This window comes from Phlebotomus papatasi, chromosome 3 (assembly GCF_024763615.1).
Source record: "Phlebotomus papatasi isolate M1 chromosome 3, Ppap_2.1, whole genome shotgun sequence".
Classification (NCBI taxonomy): Eukaryota; Metazoa; Arthropoda; class Insecta; order Diptera; family Psychodidae; genus Phlebotomus; species Phlebotomus papatasi.
The window spans coordinates 15,254,967-15,267,909 of NC_077224.1; the positions used below are offsets into that span (position 1 = coordinate 15,254,967).

A 12,943-nucleotide genomic window follows, 5' to 3' on the forward strand; every position below is an offset into this window, starting at 1 on the left:
ATATATAATGTATCTTCAAATAACATTTGTGCGCCTCATCCTGCTCTAACATGTGGCTCATTCTTTTGGTCCTTTGTGTTCCAGAGCCTAAGATATTATCCGAAAATCGCATTTTACGATGAAGATTGCAGGCAAACAAAAAATATTTTTCTGGTATTGAGGGGTACACATATACCTATTGAAGGCGTCGTAAGTCTTTTAGGGGGTGAGAAGAAACACCTTCAACAAATACCTGTACCATTGTTGAGAGGGAGAGACACAGCATCAATTTAAAAACAAGAATTTCGTGATTCATTTAAACACGATTTGTAATCGTATTACATTAAAAACCTTTTTTTTAAGAAAAATTATTAAAAAAAATGTTGGGGGTTGAAATATAAATTTAGTACGTGCATGTACTAAATTGAGATAAAACGGAAATAAAACGGATCGGAAAATAAGAGTGAAAGGTCGTGATTTAAATAACGCAAAATTGATTAATTAAGGATACCCAGCTTTGCTTTTTAATCTATGACTTTCAAGAAGTATTAAGGACTGAAGAAACATTTAGTACACATTATACGGTTAATCAAAAACTACATAAAATTGTAGATGCAGATCTAGAAACTGTTGAAACATTTTTAAATTAACCAGAATAGGTGTACCTAGTATTTAATTTGAGTATATAAATCAAAAGAAATATTGGGAGGTAAAACATATTTAGTACAAACATGTACTAAATCAAGCTGTAGCAAAAATTTTCATTCTGAAAAATAGAAAGTTGATAAATTAGTTAACGATCATTCAGCGTTGTATTTAAATTTTTAAATTTGAAGATGTATTGAAGGCTGAAATTACATTTAGTACATATCATCCATTATATCAATTTATTACAAAAATTTGCAAAATGAAATGAGATAGTACGACACAAAGATTTAGAAACATGATTAATCCATTAAGGCAACGAATTTCTTTTCAACAGACATACTTTGCGTTCTATTTCAGTTCTAAAAATAAATATTAAAGGCCGAACTAATATTTAGCACAGACAAGTACTAAATTCAGTTATTACAGAAATTTTCAATCCGAAATGACATAGGGCGGTATGAAGATTTAGAAAACAGAACATGAGATTGTTAAATTAGATGTACTTTCAGATTTGCATTTCAATTTAAAAATTTACACATTCATGTACTAAACATGTACTAAATATATTAATTACAACAAAAATTCGTTAATGCAATTAAGCAATAATTTTTTTTTTATAATTATAAACTTCTTAATTATTTTTTTCTTTTAATTTTAGAACATTTAATTATGAAATATTATTTTTATTTAGTCTAATTTATTACTTATTAGCACTGTACAACTTGTTCTCAAGACAAAATAACTTCATTTTACTCAAAAAGTTTCCTTTCTTTAGAATATTATTATTTACATATTACACTTCGGTTGTTTAAAAAAAAGAAAGAATAATTTTTCTAAGCATGTCCGAGATTTAGAACAGATTTAAACCAAGTTTCTGTCTTAAATTTTTGAAACATTTTTTTCCAGATGAATAATCTCAAATATGTTCTGTAAAATCTGCGAATTTTCAGTTATAAATGTTTGAATTTTCGCTATTTAAATATTAAGAGTGCAAAATTTAGTACAAGTTCATTTAGTACAGGCATGTACTAAATGATTATTATAGATCTTAATATTAGATGAAAATTCTTCGCTTTCTAATTGAAAAAAGGTCCAATAAAACCATTGCACTACTGTGCTTTTATTAACAAGTAATTATTAATTTTGCAATGTTTTCCCAAACAGATGAGTATTTTTTTTGCTATGGAAATGATCTAAAAAACCGACAGAAATTTGAATCTTTGGCTTCAAGTTCTTTGTTATTATTACGTTAGAAGTTATACAATATTAATATGAAAAATACAAAATTAGAATAAATTGATTTTAGTACACACAGGTACTGAATCACAGGTGTTATTATTAGAAGGAATTTCCTATATTTTACTTTATTGTGTTCTCCGTTTCCTTATTGGAATAACGTGTAATAAAATTATTGTACTCTAATTATAACAATAAGTAATGTCTATTTTGCAATGCTTTCCCTAACAAATGAGTGCTATTTTTGTTATAATCGAAAAGGGACAGATAATCCTAACCGGCTTATGTAGGTGAGATTCTTAACGTGAGCTAACTCGGAGTGCATGCAAATTCGATTTGATGCTGAAGTAGGGAGACGCCATTCAGTTATCTTGAATCAAATTCGTGAAATTATACAAGTTTTGTATTTGAACCAAAATGTCAAGGATTTGGATGAACTGGCACAAAAGTGATATATGGGTGAAATGTAGACCAGAATGTTCTCTATAATTTTGCCGTAGAACTTGAACTCATCGATGACTCAGAAGCCAAGATAAGCGAGGTTTTTTGTTTCTTAACTCGTTTTTTCATCCAGAGTGCCCCAAGTAGTCATTTGTTGAACTTCAACTATATCAAAGAATTGTTGTATTTTGTGGGACTTTCCATTTAAAACCCTATTTTAAGTGTCTTGGTGGAGTAGAGGCAGTCAAATTGGCATCTGACTGATTTCAAAGCGTTATTATGGGAAAAATCAATTTTTTCACACTTAAACGGCAAAATCGGAGTGATAGCGTAGTCTGAGTGGAAAATGATGTATGAACGAAATGTAGAGACAAATGTGCTCTACAATTATGTCGAAGTAATCATCAAAATCGGTTCAGCGACAGTCGAGATAATTGAGGTTATGTGATATTGAAATTGGTTTTTCGACTGTGGCGCCCCTGGTGTTGGTCCCACGAAGTTCAAATATTCTAGAAAGTTGTAGCATTTGGTGAGATCTTTCGTTTAAGCCCTCATTCATCAAAATCGGTCACATAGAACCGGAGATATGATTTTTTGAATTTCGTGAACTTTGACCCCTCATATCTCCGGTTCTATTGAAACCACAGCGCGCATACGCACCATTTTGGAAACGTCCTAGACTGGACTACAACATACTAAAATTTCATTAACTTGCACAATGCCGTTTTTGAGAAAAGTGACTTTGAATTTCGATGAATTTTGACGCTATCACAGCGCCACCTGTGGTGACTTTTTGAACTTCCATCTGAAAGTGCTCATCGAGACGAAACCAAAAAGGTAAAATTTAGGTCGCTATGTTAATTAGAACCGGAGATAGAGGCCGGTCAATGTTCGAACTTTGACCCCTTATAGCTCGGGTCAGGGGTTATGGATCGACTTAAGGTTTTTTTTGTTTGAAAGGTATAATCAACGGCTACAACATACTAAATTTTCAGCCCGATGCACAATGGAATTTTTGAGTTATTTAACTTTTAAGATTTAAAAATTTTCTTTTTAAAAAAAAGCGCCCCTAGCGGTGGTTTTATGAACTTGCGATGTTAGAAGGAGAAGTGGCATTTCACGAGAGCTTTCCAAAAAGCCCTCACTTTTTAAATTCTGACAATTAGAACCGGAGTTATGGGCATTTTAAGAAATTTTTTTTGGACCCTTATAGCTCGGGTCAGGGGGGTCGGGGGACCTTAAGTTTGGTATTGATGGAAAGCTCTAAGGCCCAGCTATAACATACTAAAATTTGAGTCCGCTGAATGCCATAGGGGCGGAGCTATTGAGAAAACAAAAAAAGGGGGGTCTTCAAAATGGCGGAAGGAGGGGTGGGGGGTGGGGGGTCTATGCACCAAGTTGCAATTTTCACCCGATATATAACCTTTGCCGAAAACCGCAAGTCGATATCTTTTTTAGTTTAGGAGCTATTAAGCTCCAAAGAGCGGCCGGCCGGCCGGCCGGCCGGCCGGGAACGTAACTTAGCCACATATATATTCGGAATCAGGAAGTGGCGAAACACATTTTGGCCAAATTTGAGGTCGATCGGACGACATGAAATTTTGTTAGGATTATAGTAGGTGAGATTGTTAAGAATCTCACCTAATACTGGAAAAATTATAAATCTTTGGCTTCAAGTTCCTAGTTATTATTATATTAGAACTTACACAATATTTTTACTAAACATACAAATTTATAACAAATTGATTTAGCACAAGCATGTACTAAAAAATTAGTACACATCTCAATATTAAGTGAAATTTCTTATATTTAACTTATTTGTGTTGTCCGTTTCCTCATTGGAATAAGGCTTAATAAAATTAATATAGTCTACTTCTAAAAAAAAAAGTAATGATAAATTTTGCAATGTGTTCCCAACAAATCAATATTTTTTTGATATGTGGATAATCAAAAATACAAGAAGAATCAGGAATCCTTGTGTTCAAGTTCATTTGGGACTAGAAATTACAAATTTGTAACAAAATGATTTAGTACATGCATGTGCTAAATATTTAGTACGTGTCTTAATATTTCATGAAATTTCTCATAGTTTTTCTTAAATGTTTTCAAATTGCAATGAGGTAAAATGAAACTACTTTATTGAGCTTTTTGGCAAGATGTAAAGACTAATTTTGCAATGTTGTCCCTCAAATTGATGAGTAACGAATCTTCGATAGTCAATTTTCTTTCAAAAAATAGAAAAGAGCAATCATATAAAACGCAAATTGGTCATATAATCACTTTGTTTAATGGTGAAATTTCTCTCTTATGTCTTTTCAGGAATCTTCACCGACTCTCACGTTAATCTCATCAAAAGTAAGTATAATGTCCCCAAACACATATACATATTTAAATTTTTACTTATTAGAGATACACCATTTAGAAAAAAAAATAGTAAAAATAGCTATTTTACGAGTAGATCTATGTATCAACATCAATATTAATTATTTTTGGGAATATTTACATAAAATGTTGTGTGCGCATGTATCTTTTTATAAAATCTCTTACATATAAATTTTCAGTTGGAGGACGCTGAAGAAGAGACACATTTTTATATATTTGTTTCTTCTTTTTACCAACAAGTTTTTCAACTAAATATGCACAAATACATCGATAGAGAAATTTCGTATTATGAGTTCGGACTTTTTTTTCTTGTATTTTAATTGGACCAAAGAGCAGTAGTTGGGATTTAATGCTCTATCTTTGTATTCGATGAACAGACTTGTGGACAAATTTTCGTGCAGAGGTGTCATTTTATCCAATATCTACACTTATTCTTTACAGAATTTCTTGTAAACTTTAAAAAGAAAATTTATAAATTTTTCCCTCCAACTTTTTACCTAACTTTCTCAAAGAAAAAAAATAACTCCCGCAAAGAGAAATTTGTAACTCTATCTATTTTTTCTGCGACAAAAAATTAATATCTGCGTTAGTTTATATACCTTTGATGACTAATAAAAGTGCGTAATGAAGCGAAAAAACGTAAAATTTAAACCCATCTCCATATGCCTATAGAGACTTTTGATATTTTGAAACGTCCGCTTGAGAAAAATCACATTGAGATACACTATATGAAATGTTGAATATTTAATTTTCCCGTGGTAACAAAATTGTCTTTGTCGAAAAAGACGGCAATTAAATACAAGTGCAAATAAATTTTCGATAGCAAATGTATCGGATTACATTTGAAAGGCACTGATACACCAAATTGGTAGTTAAGGCAAAAAGAAACACATTAAATAACGTTGCTCTTAATTGGAAGATTATATCCATTCTAAAGTGATTTTTCTCATTTACTAAACAAGAATAACAACTACTAGTATTCACTGAAGAAAATTTGGGAATTTTAAAACAAGACCTTCCATATTTTGCAACTAAAACTGCTCGATCAAAATAGTTATTTAAGCAATTCGAAATAATTTACATGTTTTATGATCTTAAACTGTTTATATTTGTGGCATTAAATCTAGAATTTTTTTTGAATTAAGAAAACAGAGTGTTGTTTCTGTCGTTCTTTGAGGCCCCTTCAGAAGTAAGGTTCAGTACTGATCAGTACTGTAAGTAAGGTTCAATACTACTTTAACTGATATCCAGACCTAGAACGTCTTCAATAAAAAATCAGTAAAACGGCTTAGAATATCGAGGTCTTCGAGAACTGGGATAAACCTCCAGAGTAAAACCCGTTTTATACGGTTATATGCCTTCAAACCCAGCTCTCGAAGGTCTTAAATTTGGAAACAATCAGCAATTGAAGTGATCTTCCACTGGGTATCACATCTAGGTACATATAAGGTATCTCCAACATTAAAGGTATCAGATAGATTAAACACCTTTAACATTATCATAATCGGTACCGTTCCAATCCCTAAAGCCAAAATTACGTAAAGTTAAAATCTCGAAGAAACAAAATCCCGAATAGGTCGAAAGGGTCGAAAGCTCGGAAGCCAAAATTCCGGAAAACCACAATTTCGAAGGGGTCAAAGTACCAAAAGGTAAAATCCCGAAAGCCAAAATCCTAAAAGGGACGAAATTATACGGAGGATTATGATCAATTCCCTAAACACAGAAAATTTCTCTTTGCCTCCAGGAAGAATGGATGCAATCATGGAAGTATCTATCACTGTTTTTGGAATTCGGGATTCTGGCTTTCGGAATTTTGATCGGGACTAATCATACTACACCTACTACCCTAAATGAATATTTTTCCAAAGACATCACAAGAAATTAAAGAAGTTAAGTCATATGCTTGAACGTAAAGACGTGTTTCAAGTAATTTAATTTGTTTTTTTTTTAAGATTCAGAGGCTTATTTATCCTGAATATCCGATCTTAATACAAAATTTTCTCAAAAATTTTGATGACTGAAAAATGACAGCTCTAAAGCCATACAAACTTTTGCTTTAAATCCTATAATAGGGCCGTAGAATAACATGAGATTCAGGCTGATGAAGGTTTAACTCCGCTCTCGAAGGTACTAAATTGATAAACAATAAGAAATTGTAGTGTATTTTTCTAAATATAATGAATGAATAAATTGTGTCTTCATGCAGTTCCAAGTCAAACTTTTCCTAAAAGTCTTATCTGCAATAAACTACGATAAGATATACGAGATAAACCATAAGGATTACGGCCGGCTTCAGACTAAAGGTTTAGCCCAGTACCCGAATGTCTCAAAATCCTAAATTGCGAGCAATTTCCTTTGTTTTTTGAGAGCCTAATAGATCATTTGTCCTAAATAAAGTTAAATTTTTCCAAAAAATTGTAATTGATAAGAAATTAGATCAGTTAAGCCATTTGGCTAAGCTTTAAGTCTGAAGCCCGTATATCTCTGAAGACGGTTTAAGCTAAACTATTTCTTCTGTTTCTGCTTGTTTTTTTTTAGGAATTGAGAACCTTAGAAGACTTAAGATTTAGTCTAAAACCCTGATTTTATGATTGATATTATTCATTATTTTAAATTCATATTCCAGGCTGTCACTTATTGGAGGTTGGATATGTCTAAGAAAAAGGGGATATCTCCATGAAGAGTTCATTATAATTATTAAATGCTTAATACTTTATGCGACTATCTCTAGAAGCAGTAAAGTCGAATAATCTTTTTGATTTTTCAAAAATTCGCAAATCATTCAAATTTCACTGAAGCCTTACGAATAAGTCTTTTTTAATTGAAAATATACTTTATTATTTAATTTAAACAGCCCGGTTTTCATTAATACTCCTGTGAATCCATGTGGAAAACGATCAGAAACATCCACATCCCTACAAGTGAAACGCCTTAACGCGTTGTAACGGACATCACACAAGTGAGAAAATTGATGAAACAAACGATTAAAAGGATTATAAAATGAAGTAGGTCTTAAGAAATATTAGAAAGAGGCAAAGCGTCCCAGCTTTGCGGAATGCTAGAATTCACGAGAAAGAGTTCAACGTGAATTATCTTTTCGTAAGTTTCTTGTGTGCATACCGGTTTACTATCGATTAAATTGATTAATTTATAAAAGCATTCCGATAGCAAAAAGTAAATTTGATGGCAAATCATTCACAGGTTACTTCACCGATTCATTGTTAATTGAAACGGATGCAGAGTGGTAGTAAATTTTAAGACCTTTCTAAAAATCTAAAATTAAGCAAGTTCGAAAATTGGACGAATCATGTAACCTAATACAACATATCCAAAAATGGGTGGGGGCCGTGGTGCAATTAGTAAGAGCGTTCGGTTCTTGGGCGGTGTGATCCTCTGCTCGACTGTCACATTTGTTAGTTCGAGTCCCGCTTAGTGCAAATGATTGAAGTGTCTGAAGGCACAAATTTCTCATACTGAACAATGTACAAAAATGCAATTAAAGCCCAGTACATCAATATAAAGAAAGAAAAGAATCTCACCTAATAATATCCGACAATGAGTGAATGTGAATACACAAGAACAGATAAACTAAAAAATTTGATTTTTGGAGGGTTTGGAGGGAGAGGAAAATGTGAAAAAAAATCCAGTTCAAGGTAATGTTCAATTATGGAGGGGGTTACAAAACACCAGCAATCGATATCTGTTACCGTTTGGCCTCTAGATCCAAAAAAAGAAAAACAAAAAAATAAACAAAAAATATATATTTTTAACTATTCAAGTACCGGTAATTTATCTATTCATTGCCAATTGAGACCGATGCAGATGGATTGGAAATTTAATGATCTTTCAGCAAACATCTAAATTTAAGCAAATCGGTTGAAAATTGAGCCGTCTAAAATGATTGACCTTTGACATTTGAAAATTTATAATATGGAATCATCCGATGGACGATATGTTGAATTGACCTATTTATACAACATATTCCAAAGTGAATAAAATCGCTAGGGACAAAATTGAGATATACCAAAAAAACTGATTTTACAGGCGACAAAGGGGATAAGAGCACTAATAACGTGGTAAGTTATACGGGTTTAAGACTTAAGGCTTAGCCACAATGCTTAACTTTTATAATTTCTTACACTGAGAAAAAAACTTTTAACACTTTAACTTTAACTCTTTTAAGGTGTAAAAATATATCAACATTTTTTAATGTTAATTTTACACCTTTTTAAGTGTAAAATTAACATGAAAAGGGTAACTTTAACGCATAATACATCTAAAAAGGGTAATATTTACACCGATTTCGGATCAATAATGCAGTGTAAAATTAACATTTCCAGAATGTTATTTTAACTTTTTCGGATTTCTCTCAGTGTATCAATCGGAAATATTTGAAAAATTTTGCCTTAGAAGAGGATATTAAGGGGAATTAATTTATTTGAATCAGAAGAACAAATTAAATTGGTTGCTATTTAGAATTTTGAGACCTTCGGAGACTAGGCTAAACCTCTAGTCTGAAGACGATATTAGGGAAACTCAATTAAAAACTAAATTACGTACGTATAAGTTATATAAATAAGAAATATTGAGGAGTAAACGTAGTAAAACGAGTAGGGGAAGCTAAGATTTAATATACTTCTCCTCGCGTTTGTTCATTTAAATTTGGGTGGTTTATAACGAGAGATAACGACTTGGGGTCTTCGAGAAACTTACCGTAACCTACCCCTACCACTAATGCTTCCATACAGAAGAAGTGTTTTTTTAATCTAGAAAAGAGCTTTCATTTCAATAAATCCAAATTTTAATACTTCTATTTACCACGTATCACTGTGAGAAAGAGAAAACGAGGAAAGTCAACTTAAACACAATCATTCCACATCCTCGCGACAGGATCCCAGTCATCCCAAAACATCACTGAACATCAAACAAAAAAAAAAACTCCCTGAGTTGTCAATAACATTTTGTTGAGTGTTTGATCAAAATTTTCCAATTTACTTGTTGAAATCAAAAAGCTACCTTAAGAAACAAACAAGATCTCCAACAAGAATGGTAATGATTGTGCTTTTGGGAATACCATAATTCCAAATAGAAAGAAAGAGAGAGAGACAAAATAATCAATAAGATGTCCCATAAATTGTATGAAGAAATAGTATTTTTACGATCATTGTTTAGATAGATGTGCCTTGATGAGGTGTATATTTTTCTCAAAATAAAAGATGTTCATTGGATATTCGGTAAGGAGGTAAATTAACTTTTTGGGAGGAAAAATAAAACTGGTTTCAAATACGACAAAAATGTTTTTCTTATTTTTTTTCTTCATTTAAAGACGCGACAAAAATCCTCTCCACACAAATTATTCTACTCGTTACCTTGAGATTTATTGTGGCAGTTGAAATTCCAATCAAATCCATACCTTCTTTAACACCCGAAAATTCATTTGTTGTGTCTCTTTAAGCTTCGCAATTGAGGATCATTCTCACACTTATACTTAGTATGATTTCCACAGAATTCTTCTACATTCCCTCTCTCTCTCTTCTGTTGTCTCTTATTATTCTTTGGGGTGCGAATAAGTGAGATCTTATTGCGATATTCCCACCGAGATTCGTCATTTAATTGTCTGATTAATCCCAAAAGTATTTCACAATATAGGAGTTATTTCCGGTGCTTTTTCTCATGCATTCTCCATTGCCCTATAACCGAAGGCTCTGTGAATGTTGCACTTTAGCAGAGAAATCTGCGGAGGAAATTCGCTCTTTTCCATGTAAGCCTCCATGGAAAAAATCAGGAATATTTCGTGTATTTCCTGGAGATGATTAGGAGGAATTGTCAGCTAATATATCGTAATTTTTGGATCAAAAATTGTCGTAACTTCTTCATCACCTGTACTAGTAAAAAATAATGATTAGGGTAGCGAAGAAAGTTACGACAATTGCTCATTTAAGCGACGATGTATAGAAATATTTAAACAATTGATCTAAAATTTTCACTTTTAAATAAACACTGAAATCACTGAAAGTTTGTCGAAAGAAGATTATTTTCTATGGAAAACAACAAAAGTTTGTTATTTTCGTAATTTATAAACCTTTTACAAACAAGTTTGGTAAGCTTTGTCAAAGGTTTGCCAATCCCATTTTACCATCCTTTTTACAAAATTTTACCATTCATTTGTGAAATAGTTTATGAATTGCATAATTTACGAACCTAAATCAAGAATTTCGTTAAAATCTTGCCAATGCATAAATTGCTTCTGGTGTTGAAAAAGAAAACTAGCAAAATTGCACTGTATTCAACAAACTTTTGCAAATTTTTACGAACTTTTTTTCAGATATAGGGTGGAGTAACCACTTATCGCCATGTTTAGGAAAAACGGGAATTAATTTTATTATAACTTTTGAACCCTTGTTACAAGATAACTCAAATTTGACACAAGGTTACTTAAATGTATTGGCTGCAAATTCGTGAAAACAATAATACTCTAATTTAACCCTGAACTACTTTAAAAACTGATTTTTATTAACAATGCAGAAATAACCACTTCGTCGCCACTTTTTACCACTTTTCGCCAGTTCTGTAACCACTTCTCGCCACCCACTTGGAAAGGTTCAAACTCAATTATTTTAGGCAATATTATGCAAAGATAACATTCAGTATTTCTCTTTCCTCATGAGCCCCCTATTATCACTCACTTTAAATGATTTTTCTTCGCTTTTATTTGGGAAATCAAATTATTGGACTATTGCAGAAAGTAAACAATCCAGATTTGACAACTGAGAATTTACGAAGTGAAGTTAGCGTCGCCTATTGAAAAGATATGGCGACAGGTGGTAAAATCAATTCCAGAATATTACCACTTCTCGCCATGCCTCATTTTTATACAAAAATAATATAAAATGAAATATTAATTGACTAAATACAAATTTTATGTATTCCACAAGTGTAATTATATATTTAATAGACAAATTACTTATCCAAAAATGTACACTTTGCTTGACAAAAATTGATGACACTTAGCTAGTATATTTGGTAAGAAATATTGGATTCAATGCACTTGCTTTAAAAAATGCTCAAAATCGTAAATTCAAAACGCATAATTAATATTCTTCGACTCTTTACGTAGCAGCAGTAAAAATACAAGTAACTTTGCGGCTCATTTATTTCATAAAACGCGAAAAATAGTGATTTCAATATAAGTGGCGAAAAGTGCTAATTCTACCCTACGCAGATTTGCAGAATTCTCAAGATTTTCCTTTCCTTTAACTAATCTTAAATTAACACGACAACAACACGCGCTAGCTTCCTAGTCACGTTGTCGAATCTCCCGTGTGTCTTATTTTGGTAGTTTCCCCCCTTCCCATAAATCCCGGTGAGTACCGCTTATCAATCCGCAGAGAAAGATAGTTTAATAGGACAAAAGACTATACAGCCTAAGAAGAAGTATTTCCGCCGTTTGGCTTTGGAGGCTGGTCATCAACGCTGAGACGGCGGCGGACCCTTGGTATGGGAGGGGGCTAATTATAAAGACACATGTTCGTAATAAAATACAATACAATACAAAGATTCAAATGAATATAACAAAAGTCCAAATAAGCGTTTCGTTTATAATAATTTTTAAACAAATTTGCTTAAATTTAGATTTTCTGGAAAGGCCTTGAAATTTCCAATCCGATTGCATTGCTAATCGGGAGTGAATCGCATAAGTAACGGTAATTCATTTATATTTCTTAAAAATTTCCTTTTTGTAAATGGGAAGGCTTGTTATCAGACTAGAGGTCAAACGACAAGAGATATCGTCTTCCGATTTTCGGTGACCCACACAATTCAACATTCTTTAGATTTTCTTCAAAACTTTTTTTTTTGTTTTTATTGAAATTTTTGGTGAACTTGCTCTTTCGTCTGTAGTTGTAGTGGAATTATATTCTGAGAGAATTCTCTATGAACGTTCTATGTACGTTCTATGTTCTATCAAATGAACCTAAGTATTATCATAATGCGACTTAACTTCAGAAATGATTTGTGGAGCTTAAATTATATTATGGAAAGGTTAAGTTTTCAAAGGTATCCCAATTCAAAGGTGCCCCATTGTCCCCTATGTCCAGTGACCTTTCTGAAGCAAAATGCATAGAAACTCCATGGGAAAGCTCGTAGAATTCTTTCATTCTTATTCTTGGAAAATTGATTATTGCACCGTAAACACAGTAGAAAATAAACCTAAAGTAATAGGGGAAAGCGCGCTACCTTCGGACAACGCATTTTTTCC

The 12,943-nt window shown here is 32.3% G+C and overlaps 2 protein-coding genes across 11 annotated transcripts in view; one reads left to right on the forward strand and one right to left on the reverse strand.

Annotated features, from left to right (window-relative positions):
- LOC129807826 (protein abrupt) overlaps positions 1-12,943 on the reverse strand; it is a 169,800-nt gene that overhangs the window by 131,525 nt on the left and 25,332 nt on the right. The gene's annotated exons all lie outside the window — the stretch shown is intronic.
- Positions 1-12,943, forward strand: part of LOC129807828 (voltage-dependent L-type calcium channel subunit beta-2) — a 130,985-nt gene that overhangs the window by 43,456 nt on the left and 74,586 nt on the right. For all 8 annotated transcript variants that reach the window (XR_008752330.1, XM_055857368.1, XM_055857369.1 and 5 more), the window contains one exon: positions 4,624-4,659. Coding sequence is in view for 7 of the 8 variants with exons in the window: in XM_055857368.1 (XP_055713343.1) it covers positions 4,624-4,659 (36 nt within the window). In the remaining variant the exon portion in view is untranslated. The remainder of the gene's footprint in view (positions 1-4,623; positions 4,660-12,943) is intronic.